This window comes from Nanorana parkeri, unplaced genomic scaffold, assembly GCF_000935625.1.
Source record: "Nanorana parkeri isolate BGI_ZX_2015 unplaced genomic scaffold, ASM93562v1 scaffold118, whole genome shotgun sequence".
NCBI lineage: Eukaryota > Metazoa > Chordata > Amphibia > Anura > Dicroglossidae > Nanorana > Nanorana parkeri.
The window spans coordinates 300,901-323,525 of NW_017306386.1; the positions used below are offsets into that span (position 1 = coordinate 300,901).

Sequence of the window (22,625 nt, forward strand, 5' to 3'; positions counted from 1 at the left end):
GCTATCACATACGGGGGCTAATAAAACCCCCCTATGTGATAGCAAAATATGTGACAGGTCCTCTTTATGGAGACATCAGGGGTCTCCAAGACCCCTAATGTCACCTAGGACCCCCCAAAAGAAGCTGATGACGCACAGATCTGCTCCATCAGCTTCTTTCCAGCTTCTGAAGCTGGAGAGTGGCACAAGAATGCGGAAGTGATGTATTATACAATACTTCCGCATTCTTGCAGAGGAGAGGGGACCGAAAGGGAGCTCGTGTAACAATCTCCCTCTGATCCCCTGTAACACAGGCGACATGCTGATCCCGGGCTCCGATGTGCCCGGTGCGAGCCCGGGATCAGCATGACGCCTGTGGCACAGGGGATCAGAGCGAGATCGTTACACAGCGGCGCGCGAGGGGGCGTGTCTGAGCGGACGTCTAAAGACGCCCGCTCAGATCTAGAGAGCTCCCGGCCAGCCGTTTTTTTTTACTACGGCCGGGAGGTAGTTAAAACACAAACAAAATGTACTGTTTTAGGTACCCTATGACCCCGCAGTTTTAAAGCTAGCTTGGGGGAACAGGACATTTCAGTTTAGAAAGCATACTTTTCTGAAAGCTGCATTCAATTACGCACAAATATCATCAGAAGGCTACAACTACATTTATAAACCTTCAGAAATGAGAGGCTGATGTTTCTAGTGCTGAATCTGAAGAGTAATTATGAGTAACTGATAGTGGGTCTGTTAGAGTATTATTGTTATCCGTTGTCCCAGGAGTGGGTCAATGAGCTGTGTGTGGACATCGATATATACAGGTACAGTACTGAAATGACATTAATAAAGCTGGTATGTTAATGGCAGACTCCAAGGTTTTCTGATGGCAGATCTCTTAATGCCTCAACTATAGCTCAGCATACAACAGAACTGTGACTAGCATACAGCCAGTGCATTTTTCTTTAAAGAATTAACATTGCAATAGGCCGGCCAACCACGGACCTAGAATCTGACTTAATGCCATAAAACTGGCTCACTAATGGTTGTCTGTAAAGACCAAACCCTGCTCTCCAACAACTGTATACATACATTTTTTTTTTTTTTACCAGTCTTCCGTCACCATAATTGCCCTAAGTCCTCTTCTACCCCTGGCAGTGGGCAGGTCATCAATGCTGCAGACATTGGCTCTTCTATCCACAGCATTCTTCTGTGAGCCAAGGGCGGCAGGATGAAGCACCCCCTGGGGGTGAGTTCTTGATGTCCTGGGCTCACAGAAGTGGGTTCAATGACGTTAGCTGTTGTTCAACTTAAAAGACTGGCAACATCTAGGTGGTAAAAAAGTAAAAGGGGACAGTGCCAGAGAAAGGGTGAGCACTGCAGCCAAAGAAGCCTTTTTTTTTATTTGATAAAATAGATGCTAGGGATTTTTTTTCTACCCAAGACATGGAGTTGGGCTTTAAGCAATTAGAAATCTTCTTCATTCAAACTACTTTGCGCATAAAGCATACTGTAGTTGTGCTAAAAAAATTTACGATAAGACAAGCATCACATTAGTGGTTTTAGATTTCCAGCTTCACAGATACTTACTCTTCTTTTAATACAGTCTGGATAGTCTGCTTCTGGTAGTTATTGAGGGTCAGGTTAGATTCACTTGGACTTTTTTCCTTTTCTACCTGCTTCTCTTGATAAGCGGTTTTCATTTTGATCTGCGTTAAAGAAAATAGAAAATGTACTTAACATAGAAAGATGTCAAACTGTATGGCATCCAAGCTATGATCAACATTTCTACCTGTTTTATTGCATTTCCCAGCTGATGCAGCTGGTCAGACGTCAACTGTAGCTCTTTTTTCATGTCTCGTTCACTGTCCGATAAAACACAGAGCTGTGTATAGAAATTGCGCAGTACAGCCTTCATCCTAATTGACACATCAAAGTAAACTTGGTTACAAAAGGTAGATAGAAATAAGCTTCTTTTTACATTTCCTTAAAGATTATATACAATATAGCAATTCACAAGGCCAGGAAGTCAGTGGAAAATGTCCACAATAGGGAAACAAAAAGCAATTCTATTAAGGGTCACGGACACTGCCAGGACATCCACATGAACAGAGGTCAAACAGCAAACAAAATGCTAACAGCTTCATAAAAAACAGAACTAGGGACTGCCTGCAACTCAAAAGAGCCATCTAAAAGGACCTTAGCCTAAAGTTGGCATCAGATGGGGTCTGAACATACACTTGGCAAAACTTGTGAACAGAAGAAAAGATGGCAGCCTTGCAAATCTGAGAAATAGTAGCCTGATGCCGTACAGCCCAAGAGGCACATGCAGATCTAGTGCAGTGCGTCTTGACAGGAAAGGGTGGCACTCGATCCTGGAGATGAATAACCAAGAAATGGTGTAATGGGCCTGGACAGGAAGGGGGATACCTTAGATTGTAAGCTCCTAGAGGGTAGGGACTGATGTAAATGTGCAACTATGTAAAGTGCTGCGTAAATTATCGCCGCTATATAAAATACCTGTAATAAATAAATGAGACAAAAAGCAAAACGTAACAACTAGGGATGCACGGATATATCGGCCGAAAATGGCACTTTTGGCTATATGCTGAAAGTGCCATTTTCCTGCCAATACATCGGCGCATCCCTGCTTTCTTTTCTCCCCGCTGGGCGCTGCTCTGTGTCCCAGCGGGGAGGAGAGAAAGTGACAGCCGGCCTAGCACTGCAGGACAAGAGCGCTTTGAGCCATCGGTGTCTCTCCTCCCACACCGCTCTGCCGCCTATCACAGTGCAGCAGAGCGGTGTGTGGGCGGAGACAGCCCATGCTGTTACAGGAGGCTAGGCTCTCCTCTTGCATCGCTCACTCAGCCTACTGTGAAAGCTTATCAGAGAGGAGAGCAGGCTACATACACTCAGCGATCAGTGATCGTCGAGTGTACATAATTGAGGATATGGTATGGTTAATATATCCTAAATTATGAATGAATGGGAGTGATCTACATCACCTCATGTTCATTCATGATTGTGGTTATAGTAAACACACAATGTTCTCATGTTATGAATGAACAGGAACACTTGTAGAGGATTCCTGTTCATTGATAACAGGGATACAGAGAAAGAGAGATTGAGGACTCTGTGTTCTCCAATCTCTTTTTCTATTTTAAAAAGGGAAATATCAGGGGTCTGTTTAGACCCCCAAATATTTCCCCCCAAAGCCCCTAAAAGTAAAAAATTAAAAATAAATATTAAAAAAATGTAAAAGTTTATAAAAAATAAAATATTTAAAAAATGCAAAAAAATTAAAAAACATTTTCGGTATCAGTTTCGGCCTGACAATTTTTTCGATTTCGGTTTTTAAATTTCTATTTCGGTGCACCTCTAGTAACAACCAATCAGGAATCCTCTTTGACTATGAGGAAATGGTAAACCTTTTTCTTGCTTCTAATAAAGCAGGGCTTTATGAAAGAACTCCAGTTAGGCTACAAAACATATTCGTTTGTGTTCTTGCCACAACATTTTCTGAATAAAAAGGGTTGCACCCCTCAGCTTCCCAACAGTTTAGGAGATGATTTTAACTGTAGAAAACAGACTGGCCACTAATAAATGGAAATCATTGTCTAGCTAATTTTTCTGCTACTGGCTAAAAACCATTTATGGAAATCGTTTCTTCCCAGCAGTGCATCCACTATTTAAAAAGAGGTTCAGATAGATTTTCAGTTATGATGTAATTGTCTGCTTTGTCCCCTTTACGAGTGTACAATTCCTGCCTGCTAGAAACTGTTACAACTGAAAAAATTAATCAGTGAGCAGCAAACACAGAATGGCTTGTATTAGCAGTTTACAAACCAACCTGTTGATCAGAGCTTCTTGTTTGTCTTTGGCCTCTTCATATTTCTCAGCGAGACGTTCAGCTGTTTCTTTAAGACTTGTTCTACAAAACAAATCATACATTCAAGTTGGAAGAAGTGTTTAAGTAAGCTGGTCTTACCTTGTAACTATTGCCATAGCAGAGGTTTGTGTCTAATACAAACTTTTGTGACAAATCAATCTACACTGAGTGGCCAGATTATGACCACCCCATCAGTACTTCGTTGGGCCACGAGATGACTCCACGAGATGACTTCGTTGGGCCGCCTCGTGACTCCACGAGATGTTGAAAGGTGATGCGAGGAATCTGACTGCACTGTTGCCCTTCTGTTGTCTTGTACCAGTCTTGCCACTCTCCGCTCTGCCCTAACATGGACTAGTCGCTGACGGCCACAATTCGCACGTTCACACCCAGATTTTCGGCTGACAGTCCAGTCTTTAAACACTTTAACAACAGCTGCACTTGAACATTTAATGAATTCTGCTGTTTTGCTGATACTCGCTCCATGGCTCCGAGCGCCAACAATCATTCCACGTTCAAAGGCTGTTAAATCGCGTTGTTTACCCATATCTTCAGAAACAAATCACTTTTACTGTCGTGGTAAACAACCTGCTTCCCTATTTATAATGGTCTGGCCCTCTAGCAACTTCAGCGCGAAATTATAGCTAATTTGCTTACAAACGTCAGGTGGTCATAATAAACTGGCCACTCAGTGTATAATCCCTAATAAACCACTAAATGTGAGCCATGTATGTAAAAAAACCATCAAGATCTCAATCTTTACAGAGGAACAATATTCCAAGGAAAGCAAGCTTAAGAAGAGCAAAAATAGGCAATGTAGTGGCCAAAAAGAAGACTGACAGAATAGATCCTTTAACCCCTTCGTGACAGGAGACATACACTGTACATGAGCAGCTATTTGGGTCTCTAATGCTAATGTAACTGCTGAGAATCGGTGGTTACCGTTCATTAACCAGTTGACATCCGCGGTGTTAAACCCCCTTCCCATCCAGGCCATTTTTCAGTATTCAGCGCTGCGGTACTTCGACTGACATTTATTCCGTCATGCAGCGCTGTACTGAAATGAATTTTATACCCTTTTTTGGGGACAGATAGAGCTTTCATTTGGTGGTATTTATTCACCACTGGGGGTTTTTATTTTTTTACTATATTAAGGAAAAATTAACGAATTTTTTTTTTAAAAAACAGTTTCCCCTATATTAAATGATAAATGAAAGAGTTAAGCTTTTGCAGACACCCGATGTCTTTTAGGAATCGGGTTGTCTGACAGTGATAGCAGTGTGGTGTTTAAAAACACTTGCTGCCACTATTTGACAGCTGGTACAGAATCCCGATGTATACCGGCTTTTTGCTAAAATGTTTCAGCATAGAAACATTTCGCTACATGTTTCTATGTTAAAACATTGTTTCAGGCTTCTGATCGTTGTGGGAACGATTAGAAGCATTTCATTACATCTGATCCTGAAATGCTGCAGGATCGGCATATAAGGATCAGTGTCACTAAGGATATTATTGGCTGTTCCTGATTTTTAAGCAGCCCAATAACCAAAAATTAAGTTATCAAGCAATAAAAGCGAGATCCATTCACAATGACTGTTTGATATAATAATAAAAAATGTAAAAATAGGATTTTTGTACTCACCGTAAAATCCTTAAATAATATTTAAACTGGGGAAAGTGTTTTTTTAAATATTTTTTTCTTCACCCGAGAGCCTCCACTGGAGACATCAGGCCAGCACCCCAGATCAGCACAGAATATGTATCTTCATATTATTCTGCATTAATGTATAATGTATTGCTGAGATTTGCAGTTCTCTCTAGCTGATGGTATTACTCTGCATTGCTGTAAATTGTAGTCCTCTCTAGAAGGCGGCATTCTGCATTGCTGTATAATGTATTGCTGAGATTTGTAGTCCCTCTACAGCGTGGATTCAGTGGCAGAACTACCAGGTGCGCAGCATTTGCAGCTGGGACCGCGCCCTGGCACTCCACCACCAGCCTTAAATCATTTCTCTGTAATGTTTTTAAAAAACCTGTCACATGACACACACACAAAAAAGTATCGGTGATTGGTATCGGTGAATACTTTAGGAAAAGTAGCAGTACTCGTACTTGGTCTGGAAAAAAAATAGTATCGGTGCATCCCAAAATGGCTCTCAATTAATTTTGTGTTCTTTCTGAAATTTTTAACGTGAGTGTTTATCTTGACTGTCTTACACACATTGTAAAAGAAGGTGCAGAGCACAAACCACAACACCCGGCCTTTTCATAGAGGGTGTCAAGAAGTTTATGGTCGAGGCCATTTTAGCCATTATTCTAGAACTTCTGAAATGCAGATATAAGAAGTGTAATCTAAAATCCCAGGCATCCCACACCAATGTCTGATTTGAAGTATATATATAGTGCCTACAGTCTAAGACCTTGAGATTACCAAAGAGATAATACATGTGTAGAAATAGAAGAAAAAAAAAAGGTCATATTCATACCGCTCTTCCTTACAGTGCTGCAGATCCTCCATCTGTTTCTCTTTCTGGACTATCAGCAACTTCACTCTAAACAAGAAAAATACATTAAAAAATCCTGTCAAAGCAAACATTACAACTTCATATAGCACTTGAAAGAACAAACATCACAATAGGATTACCGTCTCTGGATCTCTTCCCTTGCTAGGTCCTGTTTGAGGGCATACTCTTCTCGAAACACTTGGATTGCTCTACTCAGCAACTGCAAGCACTCTTCAGGTGGAGGAGAGGAATCTTTATTCGATGCACTAAGAACAAAAGTCACAGATTCAAACTACTTAAACATTGCGATTTTATTAACAGAACTTGCAGACACAGGCAAATGTACCCAACAGCGAGGTAAGCTTTTGATGGAAAAAAAAATAATCTTTTAATATCTTAAGTTATTGAAGATCCTCAGCTTATACCATTCTAAAACAAACCAGTCAGCTAACCAGGCCACTATTTCTTGCCATTACCAATTTTCCAGAATATGTCTAGCTTTGTGTTAAAATCTCCCTGCACTAAGGTGAAAAACATGTAAATCCCTGTGACTAAACAAAAAATAAAATGTTATAAGCTTCCCTTGGGTGCAGGAAAAAGCAGCATGTTATAATCCTAAATATGTCCCAGGAGGCCTAACATGCTGTAACTTATTACATTGAAAAGGGGGTTTGGGAGAAGACGTATGGAGTGTATGAAGTGCCCTGATCAAGCAGTAAACGCAGACAGTAGACATCTGTGTAGAACAGCTGGAAATGAAAGGTATCTGGCTTCCCAAAGACAGCAGAAAAGTAAAATTATAACCCAACAACCAGAATTACATCAAGGGATAAAAATCAGGACTCCCAAAGATGATAGGGAAAATGACAATTACTGCATTCAGGTAAAATAAAATGGAAGGGGGAGGGCAGAGGACTTATGTTTGTGAAAGAACAAAAAGTAAAGAAATCCAAAACACTGAGGGTCAAGGTGATAGCTACCAAAGGGCATTTTTTTTTTGCATAAGAGAAGGCATGCCTACTAAAGACGCTTGAGTGGGGGGGAACTATGAGGTAGAAAAGACTCATTTAATGTCCCATGTGCCACCAGCAGCTTGAATGAAGGACATTGGCAATTCCATGTACAAAGAGTGTGTGAGTGTTTGAATTAAGATACACAGATGTGACCTTTGAACCTCAAGACAAAAGACTAACAAGTTTAAAATGAGTAGCAGAAAGAAGGTACTGGGATGAAATCACAAATTTCAGCACAAATCAAATGCGATAGGTAACCATTCTGAATAAAGGCCCTAGAGTCTCTAAGAACAGGCTCGTACAACAGAACTTTTCCTTTAGCATCTCCGATCCAACAGCTACTAAAGCCTTAAATTGTGATGTAAAGATAGACATCTAGTGACCTTTTAGATGGTCTCTTTCATCCACACCTGCTAAAGGGAATTATGGACTAAGCATCCACTTCAGAATTCCAAGGCCACTGTGACCAATCGGGAGCCACAACACAAAACCTGGGAACCTTGAATTTGTGAAGAGACCCCCACCTTTTGCACATGCCGGATGTGTTTACCCATTCCCTGGGTTCTATCAAATGACTAAGAGTTTGCCATTAGGGTTCTTTCACACGTCGTTGAGAATTTAATGAAAGAGCAACACTGATTAACATGCCTATAGTGTTAACAAGGCATTGAGCAGGCATATTTAAGACATTAAGGTGGCGTCAAAATGCCCTGCAAGTAGGGGAGTGTGTTAAAGTGTAAATTGATGTAGCAAAGGGAAGCGACCAGCAGTGACCACACTTCTAATTGCAGTAGCTGGGCAGACTTGGGTCATACAATTCTGCTTGAATTAGCCGTGCAACATTTATTTCAGACATGACTGGTTCTGGTACGTGCAATGCCTGGCAAATGGTATGGCTGCCATTGCTTTGGACAACACTGATAACAGCTGGCACTACATGGTGGCATAGGTCAGGCTGTCACAGGTTGAAAGTACCTAGCTAGAATCTGTCCTCTTTCTGGCAAAATACTATAGGAGCATTGACCCAGCATTTGAGAGGCGTTTCAATATACTTCAATGGAGGCTTTATCCCAGCAGCCTCCAGAATGTGACACGCAACGCTAACGCCCATGTGTGAACAGGACTGGGTGGTTGCTATTACTTTTATCCCACGTGGGTATTAACAGGCGGCAGAGAGGGGGGGGCGTGTCTTGGACATGGCTGGGTGCGGACGTGTTTGTTAGAGCTCCGAGCACACCACCCGCAAATGCTGACATCCCAGACTTAGACTGAATCATAAGCCTATACTCTTAAACATGAGCACGAACAAGGAAAATACGCGAAGCGGGGCTTCCAAAACCACCTCTGCCGGCATTAAAAAATACATGGCTCCGGACCGGATGAGCTTGAATATGTCGCATGGGACGAACCAGGTCGGCTCACAAGCCGGAGTGGAGCGCCGATGGACGAGTTGCTGCGTGCCCTCCCTACCAAACAGGATCTAGCAGACATGCTCTGTACTCTCGAGGGTACCCTGAAAGCTGACATACAGTCGCTCAGAAATGAGGTCACACACCTTCTACATAGAGTGGAAGAAATCGAAAGCGATTGGATACATACGCTGTTGCCATAACAACTTTGCAAGACCAGGCCCAATCCGCAGCTAGGAAGCAGAGGGACCTTGCGTATCACCTGGAGAAGCAGGACAACCGGGGGGCGCCGCAACAACCTAAGGGTAAGAGGACTCCCTGAGGAGATAGCAGACATGGCGGTCACCCTGAGGGATATCTTTAACCCTATAATGGGCAGGATTCCCTCCACTCCGCTCCTACTCGATAGGATATATAGACTACCTCGTCCGCGGGGCATGCAGACTGAAACGCCTAGAGACGTGATATGCAGACTGCACTACCACACGGATAAAGAGACTATCTCAAAAAAACTGCGAGAGACACCGCATATAGAATATAACGGGGCTCAATTACAAATCTTCTCTGACCTGGCTAAGGAGACTCTTACAAGGCGTAGGGCTCTACGCCCGCTGCTGGACCTCCTGCGCTCCAAAGATATTCAATACCGATGGGGCTTCCCGGCATGTCTAATAGCCAGAAGACAAGGCAAGACATAATTTCTCCGCTTTCCGGAAGAGCTGGAGGCCTTTTGTGAAAGTCTGCAGGTTAAGGCCCCAAAGCTACCAGACTGGAACGACACGTTACCTACCCTACAGCCGCTGCAAGATTGGTAATGGAGGTCAGTAGGCACCGCTTTACCACTGACACAACAGGAAATTTGACAGTTTTATATTATTTTGTTTTGAGTTTTGAAAGGGCCTCATACATCAGGCTGACCACGGGATGAATTATTAACGAGATGTTGGTGAATATGCTTACTGATGGGCTTAGATATGTATAGCATACTATATATGCATATTGATAAACTTAGATATATCGAGATAATACTAACGAAGCAAATTTTTGCGGGTAAGTGCCGACCCTGGCAGCCATGGATGCAATAAGGGGCTCTGGCATCCTGGGCTGCCTAGGACCTGGCTTGACCGGCAGCACCTTAGATGATCCTGCCACGCAACCCGTAAGTCACATGTGTGGTTCCAAGAGAACCCGTTTAAGTAAAGTTTTACCTCAGTGTTTTTTTTTTCTTTTATAACACTGAAGACCAAAAATGGGGATCCTTCTTTCGACCCTCTTTAATTTCTGTATGTATTTATTTCTTTAATTTGTATATTTCAATACCTTGGTATTGCTTCCTTTGGAACCTTTGCTTCCCTACATCCCTTCACCAATATCAGGCCATATATGTTAGTCGTGCAGAAAGCTCCAGAAGCCGATGTGGGATAGGGGCGGATACGGTACTACCAAATGGCGGACATTAAACTAATTAGCTACAATGTCCGGGGACTTAATACCCCGTCTAAACGACATGCTCTATACAGGGAATTGAAAACGCTAGATGGAGATAGTGTTCCTCCAAGAAACACATATAGCCCACACCTCGAATGTGAAATTGTATTCATGACAGTACCCAGTATGGTACTATAGCACGCAAACATAGTGGTGTGGTCATTGGATTCCAGACGCCTTCCAGTCAAATTACTTGAAACGAAAACAGACTCTGCTGGGAGATATATATTTATACGAGGAGAGATAGGACAGCAGATATATACCCTGGCAAATATATATGGTCTGAACCAATCCCAGGTCTCGTACCTAAATCAAATAATAAATTCCCTGAAGGATTTCCAGGCAGGCATAACAATACTGGCGGGGGATCTTAATGTCCATATGGATCCATCTTTAGACTCTTCATCTGGTCGATCACACATAACATATGGACAAATTACTAAGTTAAAAACACACTTACATAAATTACAGCTTATGGACACCTGGCGCATACTACACCCATATGACAAAAACTACACAATGTATTCACCAGTACACAAAACGTATACACGTATAGATTATATATTTATGGAACATAGATACCTGGACTTACTCCGGGAAGCTAATATATTAACAGCCACGATATCAGATCACGCCCCCATATCTATTTGCCTGGAGAGACCTGGAGAGATTAGACCCCCATATAGGTGGAGACTTAACAAACAGCTATTGGCCGACCCAAAAACTGAAATAGCCATAAAAGAAGATCTCACCCTGTACTTTAAGGAAAATGAGATGGAGTCTATCTCTCCAGGGATACTCTGGGAAGCCCATAAGGCAACGATACAAGGAAAATTTATAGCACAAGGCGCACGTAAAAAAAAAGAATGCACTCATAAAATTACGGAATTAACCCACAAGATAACCACTCTAGAACGAGCACATAAACAATCCCTGGCAGGAGTTCTCCTCCAGGAATTATCAGAAACACGTGAAGAATTACGTAAGGTTTTGCAAGCTAACTATACAAGATCAATGAATTACTTGTCCCAACAGACTTATGAATTCGGAAATAAGCCAGGTAGGCGATTAGCCCGCATTTTGCGCGCTCGACAAAATGTTGGATTTATCCCTAAGATTAAGAACGCAACTGATACTGTTATATATTCCACAAGGGAGATAGCACAATCCTTTAAGGAATTTTATTCAAAATTATATAATGTTAGACCTAACCCATCTAAACAAGTCGAAAAACGACATGACAATTTAATCCGTAAGTACCTGGCTAACATCTCTCTCCCTCAAATTGATCAGAATACAATGATGTCTTTAGAACCCCCGATATCGGAATTAGAACTGAACAAGGCCATAGCTACTTCTCCGACGGGGAAAAGCCCCGGCCCAGATGGGTTTTCTTTAAAATACTACAAAACCTTTCAAACTACGCTTATACCTTATTTATGCACATATCTAAAAATTCTTTTTCCACTGGTAGACCCCCTGAACCTACTACACTACATGCTCACATTTCAGTCTTCCCTAAACCCGGTAAGGACCCAACTGTTTGTAGTAGCTTTAGGCCCATCTCCTTATTAAATACGCAATAAATACGCTATATGCAAAAATCTTAGCCAATCGCTTGGCTCCCTTATTACCCCATCTTATTTCAGCAGACCAGACTGGGTTCATAGCGGGTAGGGAGGCCAGAGATAACACGCAACGGGCACTGACATTGGTCAACCACGCGTCCCTATCTACCATGATCCTCTCTACCGATGCTGAAAAAGCGTTCGATAGAGTCGATTGGGAATTTCTAAATGTCACTCTATCATAAACCCACGGCACAAATTAAGGTAAATGGCAGTCTGTCCCAGGTTCTTGAACTTCACAATGGCACCCGCCAGGGTTGCCCTCTATCACCGCACCTATTTATACTATCCCTAGAGCCTATGCTCATTTCTATTAGGAATAACGTAAACATCAAAGGTATTGAGGTTCAGGGATACCAACACAAGGTAGCGGCATATGCCGATAATATTCTCTTTTTTGTGAGACAGCCCACAACAACAATACCGAATCTCCTTAAGGAATTTGAACAATTTGGTAGGGTATCAAATTTTAGTATAAATTTACATAAATCTGAAATACTGAATCTTACAGCTTCCCCCCAAGAATGCCAACATCTACCAAGTATATTACCTTTTGCATGGACAACATGTAAACTGAAATTCAGAGTTAGGACTTACCGGTAACTCTATTTCCATTAGTCTTCCAGGACAGCATCACGAGATGGAATCTCCTCCCCCACACACAGGAAACACGTCACTTAATCTGTTTAAAAGACCCTCCTCTCCTCCACTCCCTCAGTCCTCACGAGAACCGAAGGCAAGCTGGAAAAAGACAAGGCACATACAGGCAATACCACCACATCACATTAATACAGGTATAAATTTGACTCCTAAATTCGCAGACCTGATGAAGCATAATTACATTCCACTCTTGAATAGCATTAAAAACAGACCTGACTAGGTGGACAAACGATCGACCTTATCTTACCTTGACAGGCAGGATCAGTGCTGTTAAAATGAACGTATTGCCAAGGGTATTATATCTGCTGCAAACAGTGCCAGTCCCCTTACCAGAATGCTATCTCAGGACCATGCGTAAAGAGGTGGACAAATATATCTGGAATCGGTCCAGAGCTAGAACCTCCCGACAGACTCTTACTAGGACTAGACAGGAAGGCGGACTGGCCCTCCCAGACTTTACCCTATACTACTACGCTGTGGCACTTAATAAGGTAATGGACTGGACCTATCAATTGGGGAGTAAAAAGTGGGTCGACTTGGAATACACACTGGCTGGTCAATCATTAGCGACGATACCCTGGATTCCACCAGAACACAGAGAGTTGTTGAGCACTACCTCCCCACTGACTAGGTCCACCCTAACCATATGGTCAAAACTATATCTTCAACTAATCGGCCCTTATAATTCCCCCTTATTGCCTCTCAGGGGTCACTCATACTACCCCCCAGGACTTATGGATAACGGTCTACGATACTGGATCCTTAAACTGCATGAGGTCGTGCAGGACTCAGGGCTTATTAGTACACTCCAACAAATACAAAATAGGTTTGGTACTAGACCTTTAGATAATTGGCGGTATTATCAGCTACACCATTTTATCACTTCCCTCCCTAAACCACTCAGATCTCTGGAAAACTTATATCCACTAGAGACTATACTGTCACAAATAGACTCTCCACCACATGGCCTCTCTTTAATGTATAAAATAATATTATCATCACGTATGTCTCAGGACCAGCTATATATAGCACATTGGGAGGCGGACTTGGGTAATACTTTGACATGTACACAGAAAAAGCAGCTCCTTAGCCTTAAATTCTATATCCTCTATCAGTACTCACGTAGTAGAGGCTTCATTTAAGCTATTGGCAAGGTGGTATTATACTCCGGATCGCCTTCATGCAATACATCCGTCGCATTCCTTGGAATGCTGGAGGGTGTGCGGCCTTACAGGCACCCACGGGCATATTTGGTGGTTTTGCCCCAAGATCAAACCTTTTTGGACACAAGTTATTCATTCGATTACTTTAATAACGGGGCTACCCGTCCCTAACGACCCTTGGGCTTGTTTACTACACTTGTCGGAAATATCACCTATAAAATATCGAAAATTGTTATTACCACACTTACTGAATGCAGCAAAATTTCTCATTCCTAAATATTGGAACACTGCCATGATACCTACAACTATAGAATGGATACATAAAGTAGACTAAGTCTGATGGAGAAACTTACCATGGCAAGACAGGACCGCATATCTACATACGAAACCACGTGGGCCCCGTGGAATGCCTTTAGGGCCATGTCCCCTCATTAGTAACCTGAGACGTTCACTTATAACTAACAACTTATAACCGTTTACTATAATATAAGATAGTGCGAAAATGGGGGGATATGGCCCTATAGCCCTAGAAGGCAACAGTAATATAGGATATGGATTCCTGCACGAAATTATTTCTAAATGCAACTTTTTTGACCTCCCCCCTCCCCTTTCCTTCTTCCCTCCCCCCCTCTCTTTTATTTTTATTATTGTCTATAGGGGTTTTTTCCTTTCTTGTTGTATTGTCTATTAAGTCAAACTGACTCCACCCGAAAGTGTAATTGGTGGTTTAACAACTGTGTAAATGTAATGTAATTGTAAATGTCTAATAATTTAAAATAATAAAAATTAAATATGAAAAAAAAAACAGGCGGCAGAGAGGCATTAAAAACACTTCTCTAATGCCTGGTTTTAACACACGTGGTAAAGAGGTCTTAATGTGTCTTCCTTGGGAATATACTGTAGATTGCAGAAAAGAAAGAAGGTTGCATATGATGATTCTTCCCCTAGAAAACAAAGCTGACCTCCTTCAAGCCTGTCTGAGTCCTTGTGCCTCCTTGGTGATTTGTGTATGCACTTGTAGTGTCATTGCTGGACTGACAGATAGGAAACTTATGTTTTAACAAGCTGTCAGCTATATTGAACATGTGTGTATCAGTTTAGCTGCATCTCTTCAGTCATGTTGTAAATACCACTGCCTCAAAGAAAAAAAAGTGTATTGAAATTAAAGTGTTTTCAGTTTTTTTTAAATCTAGAATGAAAATCACGGACCTTTCGCCAGAAACAAAACAACCCTTATAGGTGTATAAAAATAATCAGTAATGCAGAGGTTGGACTTACTTCAGTAACAAGGGGTTTGCAGAGTTACGGCTCAGAATGCCTCTGATATGGCTTTCAAAGGATCCTTTCACATCTGCCAAGAAGCGTGGTAAAGTCTCTGAAACATTTGGGTCAACCTGAGAGCACAGAAGCAGCGGCGAAGGTTGACAGATAGTTGTTCTGGAAAACACAGAAAATGTCATTACTGAAAATTTAAAACAAAACGTTTGTATGAAAAACGATACCTATTATATGCTATTGCAAAGAAGAATCCCGACAGACGCAGGTGTGTGCACGCGCGCACACACACAACTTTTTCTATATACCTAAACATCTTGCAATGGCTGCTGTAGAGCAATAGTGTCCCCAAACAGTTGAAGTACTAGTTGTAATATAACAGCATTTTTGTGCAGCAAACTAAAAGTACACATAAATATTGGATCACACTTCAGTTAAGGATGTGCAAAATAAGAGTTCTGATCTGACTACTTGTTTCAGGTTAGTCCACTGAAGCCTATGGAATGATAGCCAGGCAACTAGTATTTTCACTGTCAGGAGATTTTGATTGAACGTTAAAATAAAACATAAAATGTTACAGAGATTCATAGGTTTAAACAACTGTCACTTGAGGCATATAGTGAAAATAATCAGTGCAGGGCCATGGGTCAGGCAACTAGTATTTTCAGGGGAAGGTTAAACAGTGGCAGTCCCTTACTTCTCTTATCACACATTTACCTAAATTAGGTAATGAAAATTCCCAATCCTGCTAATCTGTCATTTGCAGTATCTGACACCCATAGGATGTGCAGCTCCTGTTCAAACTGGAAAGAAGCTTTAACCATTATACTACAGGCATCTTTAACCCCTTCATGACTGAGCTTGTTTTTAGTTTCTGTTCGTATATGACTGACACACTTTTGACATTTTTGCTGTGTGATTCTTCCACGTCAGTAATATACTTTCTTACAAAGTGCACCCACACATATTATATATTGTTTTTTAGAGGACAGATAGGGCTACATATTTATATCACATATGTGCGTCTAACGCCTCACTTAGGACAAATAAAATATAAAAAAAGAGGAAAAAACCGTTTAAAAAAAACACTTTTTTCCCAGTTTTGATTTGTAGTATTTTTTTTACAAAACCAGCACAGCTAAAAAAATGCAATAAATACATTCATTTATTTGTCCCTTATTTTATTTTATTTTTTACACATTTTTTTATTTTTTTTACACTTTTCACTTTTTTTTTTAACTTAAAAATGTTATTTTATTTATTTAATTATATCAAGCAGATTTTGTGAATTAATCTCACTGTTACTGCATGATAAATTAATACATTTTTGGTTATTATCAGGCTGCTTCAAACTTCAGAACAGCCGATAATAAGTTAGTGACACTGATCCTGCAGCAGTTCAGGATTCAGCTGTTACTAAATGTTTTCTGATTGTTGCAACAACGATCAGCAAACAAACATTCTTCTTCCAGGAATAGATACATTGTAGGAATAGACACATTTTGTATCTATTCATGAAAGAAAAAAAAAAAAGCCAGTATAGCTTGAGAGAGATATCTCTCGATCTATACGAGCTGTCAGAATGCCGGCAAAAGCCGGCATCTGTGTCCGCTTTGCTTTGACTCTCAGACACCCGATATTAAGGTATCGGGTGTCTGAAAAAGGTTAACCCTTTCATTAATGAATGCCTCTGTAGTAAGGGCATCCATTAATGAATGTTAAAAGCTGATTCTCAGCGATTAACAGCCCTCTAAAGCAGCAAATAACTCGTCACGTACAGTGTACGTGACAAGTCATTTGGTCCCTTTGTGGCTGGACGTACAGTGTACGTCTCCCGTCACGAAGGGGTTAACCTGGCAGTGGCTTCCATGCTTCACAAATTGCTACTACAGACTTGTGGTTAGAAAAAAACCTTCATTCACTTCTACTCAAAGTAGCCAAAAAGGATCACAATGACAGTTATGGAACCAGAACTCAAAACAGCAAAGATGACCACTTAAATGTATACATACTGCAAAGGCCGGGTGATGCATTCAAATTCACTGGTAACACATATCATAGCTGTCCCCAGAGCAAGATCAGAAATAATCCAAAATCCTTGAATGGGAGCTGGAAGGCTGGAGAGAGAAAAAAGAAATTGACATGATATCAATAGAGTCCAATTTATTATGTCCTGAACGGAACATTTACATAGTATTTGAGGTTGAATAAAGACATTAGTCCATCAAGTCCAACCCCCTCATTTCTGTAGCTTACTGGATAGTTACATCAAATGCTGACATTACAGGTAAGATATCCACACCAGAATTCCCTTTTCCACCCACATGGTATACATGTATCCCTGAGCCAAGAGTTTGACTGAGCTAAAATAACTAACTAACAATCCAATGTAAAAGCCACAATGTCCAGTAGAGACGCTCTCACTAAACTTTGAATGGTAAAGTGGGACTTCGCACAAGGTTTAAGAGCAAGTTGAAGACTATTGCCTAAAGCTGAATGTATATACAATTTGCCCATGATCCAGGAGCTCTCAGAATGAACATTAAGCAATTTGAGGATTAACATTGACTCTTTTCCACTTTACCAAGATCAGCTGGAAAGCGATCTGTACCCTCTTTACTGGGATTCCTACAACATCTGTCTTGACAGAACGGGGGCTCTCCTTTCAAAATGCCAGTCTGCGCTGATGGGCATGAGAGCTGGTATTCGTAGAGCAAAAGGTATTCAAGCTCTTAAGATGGTGACAGCAAAAAAAAAAAACACAACTTAACATGTAACAACTAAGGATCAGTACTGGAAGAATTTCCAATGCCATAATTTAAAGTCCAATTTTAAGCCTGATTCTCACCGAATATGAAACTTAAAATTGAATACAGTGCCGTACACAAATTTTAATTTCAGCAAGAAAGTCATACCAATTATAGTGACACATACAGCCTCGGATGTGTGAAATTACCTGCATGGTAGAGGTTTAGTACACAGAATATGTTCCACAAGACACTTCTGTTCTGTTGCCAGCTCATGCAAACTATCTTTGTCTTCTTCACCTAAAAACAATTGCATTTCATTGATAACAATGGTAACTACATTTAATTTTAGACACATTTTTACAGTACTGCGACAAGAACATACATGCTGCAAGAAATGTTTCCAACTTTTCAAACCAGGTCAGGCCTACACCGTGAACACCTGCCATGTGCGTGCAATGATATCTTGAGGGACAGACTGGGTCTAGAAACATAAAAAGAAAGGGTAAGAAATAGTGCTAACCACCATTTAGGTGCAAATGACTGAAACATTATATTAACTTGCCTCTGTGAAGTTTAATGGGACATGAGAAGTCAGAATCCATTGGTCCTTCATCTTCAGTAGCGGTTATCTTAAGTGCTAGCTCCAGCTCGACACACTCACAAACATACAAGGAGGGAACGATATCAGTATCTGGGCTTGACCAGGACTTGTTAGACTGCAAAAAAGGAGATTTATGTTATGTAGGCAACTTAAAGGATAACAATACTTACATAAGCTTTGCTATCATCTGCACTCCTTTAACCTCTTCATGCAAACCATAGACCTCAGATCAGCGGGAAACCACACCCAAGGGCCACAGCTGGCGTGATTTCAGGTGGATCGCTGCTTACACCCAAGCGGTAGCCCATGTATCCAATGGCGCAACATTCCCCATTTACAATCAACAGTGCTCATGCTCTCTCAGGAGTGTTGTTTACTGGAGCACTGTGTAGAAGTGTCAGACTGCTGGAAACCTGAACAGAGTTGCAAAAGAAGTGCAAAAAATAAAAAGCACAAGTGTTAAGCCAGGAATACACGCTTATATTTTCTTAGTTCAACTTGGGGGATGAAAAAAGAAAATATAAATAGATTCCTCCAGCCATGCCCGAATCCCCTGCCACTTGCATTGTATTCTGACAGCGGCTGCCAGCAAGTGGTGAGGACTGCTTTTGTCTGAGCAATATGGGATCCTGCACTGGAATGAGCTTTACCCCACAACTTAACCACCTAGACCCTGTACACATATATTCATCCATCGCTGGATTAAAATGAATGTGTGCGCCTCTTTATTAGTGCTCCATAAACAAAACACCGCTGGTGTCAAAGGCAAATAAACATCAAAGTGTATCTGATAAACCAAGTGACCCACGTAATCAGAAAGTACATTATGTGCATTTTTCACTTACTGTCTGCTCATCCTCATCTTCTGCCTCTAGCACCACGCAGTGATATAATAGCCCTGATTCAGTAGCGATGACAAGGATGCTGGGAACACATGGTAAGCAAAGCACTGCACAAGCATCATAGCCATAGTTATCCTCTGCAGCTGGGTGCATTGGAAGTGGGCCCTGGAGTCTGCCAACTTTTCTGCTACTAAAAAACAAAAACACACAACTCAGTTTGTTAGATTTCATATGCTTCTGATTTTATTGCACCTAAAGCCTGTTCAAAATAAAAAAAATATAAAAAGGGTCAATTTAAATGTCATGAAAACCACAGCAAAAGAAAAAATATGGTTACTGCTAAGGTCACAAAATTATATGTTGGCTTACGTTTTCTTACTTACAGACTATACCTGTGCCATGTACTACCGAAGGTTTTATTCTGACCCCTTGTGTGTCCTTTATTGCCCTAGATAGGACTCCCACTGTTGGGAGCGATGCTACATCATCAGTATGTCCATATTGTGTGGTGACACATGCTACGTGGGGGGGACATGGCCTCTAAGTACACCAGAGAGCAGAACCAGCACAGTGGGGGTATACAAGGGTGCAGTTGTGTATGTCCTCCGTTTCTCTAGCTACCATGGGGGACTGTAGATGAGGACAGGAAGACACAGGGGAGACAGATGGAACAGTTACTATTGGCGCATGGTCATCATTCTAAAAATAGATACTATTTTTTCCAATATTAAATGGATGCTTCTTTACTATATGTAATAGCCAAAAAGTGCCGACTTTATAAGCCCTTTCTTCTCTTCAACTTGTACACTTAGAAAACAAGGCATTTTACATGTAGCTTATTTGGCTGCACCTATGTACCTAATGTAATACACCATATTTCTTTAGTAAGCCACACTCCATGTTTTCAACAACTTCAAATAAGTAATAGCTTACTTATATTTTTAGATATATCCTTGAGATTGTGTCTCACTTACAGGATAAAATGCATAAATACAATAGTGCAAGCTCAGCAATCTCACCTGTTTTGTAGACTAATGTAAATAAGGAAAGTTTCCCCATTCTCATAGAGTATGTATAGAGGATATGCAGTCTCTTCTTTACTATGCAGTCCGTGACCCTTAGAAAGTGCAACCAAAGGACCAAAATCACATGCAACTGCAGTTTCTCCAAGAGATGCTTTGTAAGACCTCCTGAAAGTGCAAGACATCTTCATTAAAACAGCAAAAGAAAATTTAACAAAAATAAAATCCAATTCTGTTAAAAAGGATCTCTAGTTGCATCCTCTCATATTTTCTACTTTGTGCAGCAAAAACCTTAATATACCAAAAAAACAAAACACAAACACATGCCATCTCTCTAATATTTAATTGGGGCTGACAAAATGGGGCAAAGGCAAATAGGCTATTCACGTTGCAAGGGATTTTTTCCATGCATACGATTGGGAATTCTTTGCAAAGTGAATTTTCACCACATTCTCTAAGTTAAGGGAAAATTGCCTTGCAAAGTTAAAATTTTCTCGCAAAGCGAGCAACCTTTTAGATTTTAGTAAATCAACCCAAATTTGTTTGATATGCCACACTTCAGCTGTGGTGAAACCACAAATCCCCTCGTGCCTCTGTCTGTGGAAGTCATGCCTGTGGCTGTTAAGAGTCTTGCAATGCCTCATTGGACTTGTAGTTCCATAATAGCTGGAGTGTCAAGGTTGCCTACCCCTGGCCTAGAGGGAACTGCGACATCATGTGGGAGGAGATAACATGCGGTCCCATACCCAGAAGCACTAAGCATTTTCCACTGATTGAGCTAGAGGTAGTAAACAGAGTGGCAAAAAAAATCACTGGTGAGGCGAATATCAGAGGATCAGTGGCCTTTTCACAGACACGCTTATTTTACCCGGAATGCGTGGAGCAACTGTGATCATGTCAGAGCAACTCTCTTGCTTACACTCACAATCCTGCCTGATAAAATGTTTAGTTTACACATAAGGTACATTGTAAATCTCCCCAAGTAGTCTCTTTAAAAGGAGCTGCAACAGGACTGAAAACCCCCCAAAACAAAGCAGTGTGTGTACTCCCTTTAGAACCCCTACACAATTCATGCTGGAAAGAACATGCAATACTGACCCAATATGGGAAAACGATGTCTCCTCTTCAGAGTCAGAAAGTGGAATAACTTTTATTGGTGTTAAATGATCACGAAGACTATAAATTCTGAGAGGAAAAAAAGGGGAGAAGTTGAGATTTAAAAAAACAAAATAAAAGCATTCACAAATACGTTTGATGATAAGGCTCACCAATACAAGGGAAAGCTGATCACCACAAAAACTGGCCACGTGATTAAGAATTGGTCAATACACACTTGTTAAATTTGTCACAATAAAAGAACAATTATTTCCTAATAGTATCACAACTCTTCATCTCTATCTCTGCATGCCCTCATAAGCTTACATTTAGAATCCGCCAACATGACTGATGCTCTGCATGGCTTTTGAAAGAGAGTTTAATGTGAGCAGAGGGGCTAAAAGCATTTGGTGATAGGGTTGAAGAGTTATCAGCTTCAAATTGAATTTCTTTTTCTGTGGTGGTAATATAGCAAAATGTGTATTAACTAGGGATGCCCCGATACTAGTATCAATGCCGATTCCGAGTATTTGGGCAAGTACTCGTACTCGCCCAAATGCTCTGATGCCTACCACGAGTACTTCCGGTATCAGGAAGCCGGGCAGCGCGTCATTACACGCTGCCCGGTTTCGCGATTGACCGGAAGCTGGCCTCGTGAGGTAAGGTTACCTTACCTTAGTATGTGTAGCCTATCATCCCCCGAGGCCTCTCCAGCGAGAATGCGGCCTTCGTCCGGTACCCAGCCCGAGCCGTCCAATCAGGAAGCCGGGCGCCGTCTAATGACGCGCCGCCCTGCTTTCTGATTGGCCGGGAAGCTGGCTTCATGCTCCCTCGTCATCTCATGCCAAGAGAGCATGGAGCTGGCCTCCCGGCAAATCAGAAAGCAGGGCGTCGTGTCATTACACGGCGCCCGGCTTCCTGATTGGCCGGCTAGACGGCTCCGGCTGGGTACCGGACGAAGGCCGCGTTCTCGCTGGAGAGGGATGACAGGCTGCACATACTAAGGTAAGAGGGGACTTTTTTGTTAATCGGGAAGCCGGGTGGCGACTCTTTACACGCTGCCCGGCTTATCAGGAAGCTAGGCGGCTAGTCATTACATGCCACCTTGCTTCCTGAATGGGACTTCCGTTACTCGGTAATTGGTATCGGCAAGTACCGGAAAAAAATTATCGGTACTCGGTACCAAAATACCGGTATCGATGCATCCCTAGTATTAACCAACTCTTAACTGGTGTTTAGTTACTCGGGTGTTTTTTCTTTGGCTTGAAAAACAAACAAAAAAACTCATAGTCCTGTTTGAAGATACACCTGGG

At 41.5% G+C, this 22,625-nt stretch overlaps 1 protein-coding gene across 1 annotated transcript in view; it reads right to left on the minus strand.

The window, feature by feature from the left end:
• NUP88 (nucleoporin 88) overlaps positions 1–22,625 on the minus strand; it is a 35,014-nt gene that overhangs the window by 2,939 nt on the left and 9,450 nt on the right. Inside the window, exons 4-16 of the mRNA XM_018553359.1 lie at positions 21,316–21,402; positions 20,215–20,385; positions 19,199–19,385; positions 18,315–18,468; positions 18,135–18,233; positions 17,959–18,049; positions 17,015–17,119; positions 15,006–15,164; positions 6,507–6,632; positions 6,349–6,414; positions 3,824–3,904; positions 1,766–1,892; positions 1,564–1,682 (exon numbers count right to left, since the gene is read on the minus strand). Coding sequence (XP_018408861.1) covers positions 1,564–1,682; positions 1,766–1,892; positions 3,824–3,904; positions 6,349–6,414; positions 6,507–6,632; positions 15,006–15,164; positions 17,015–17,119; positions 17,959–18,049; positions 18,135–18,233; positions 18,315–18,468; positions 19,199–19,385; positions 20,215–20,385; positions 21,316–21,402 — 1,572 coding nt within the window. The remainder of the gene's footprint in view (positions 1–1,563; positions 1,683–1,765; positions 1,893–3,823; positions 3,905–6,348; positions 6,415–6,506; positions 6,633–15,005; positions 15,165–17,014; positions 17,120–17,958; positions 18,050–18,134; positions 18,234–18,314; positions 18,469–19,198; positions 19,386–20,214; positions 20,386–21,315; positions 21,403–22,625) is intronic.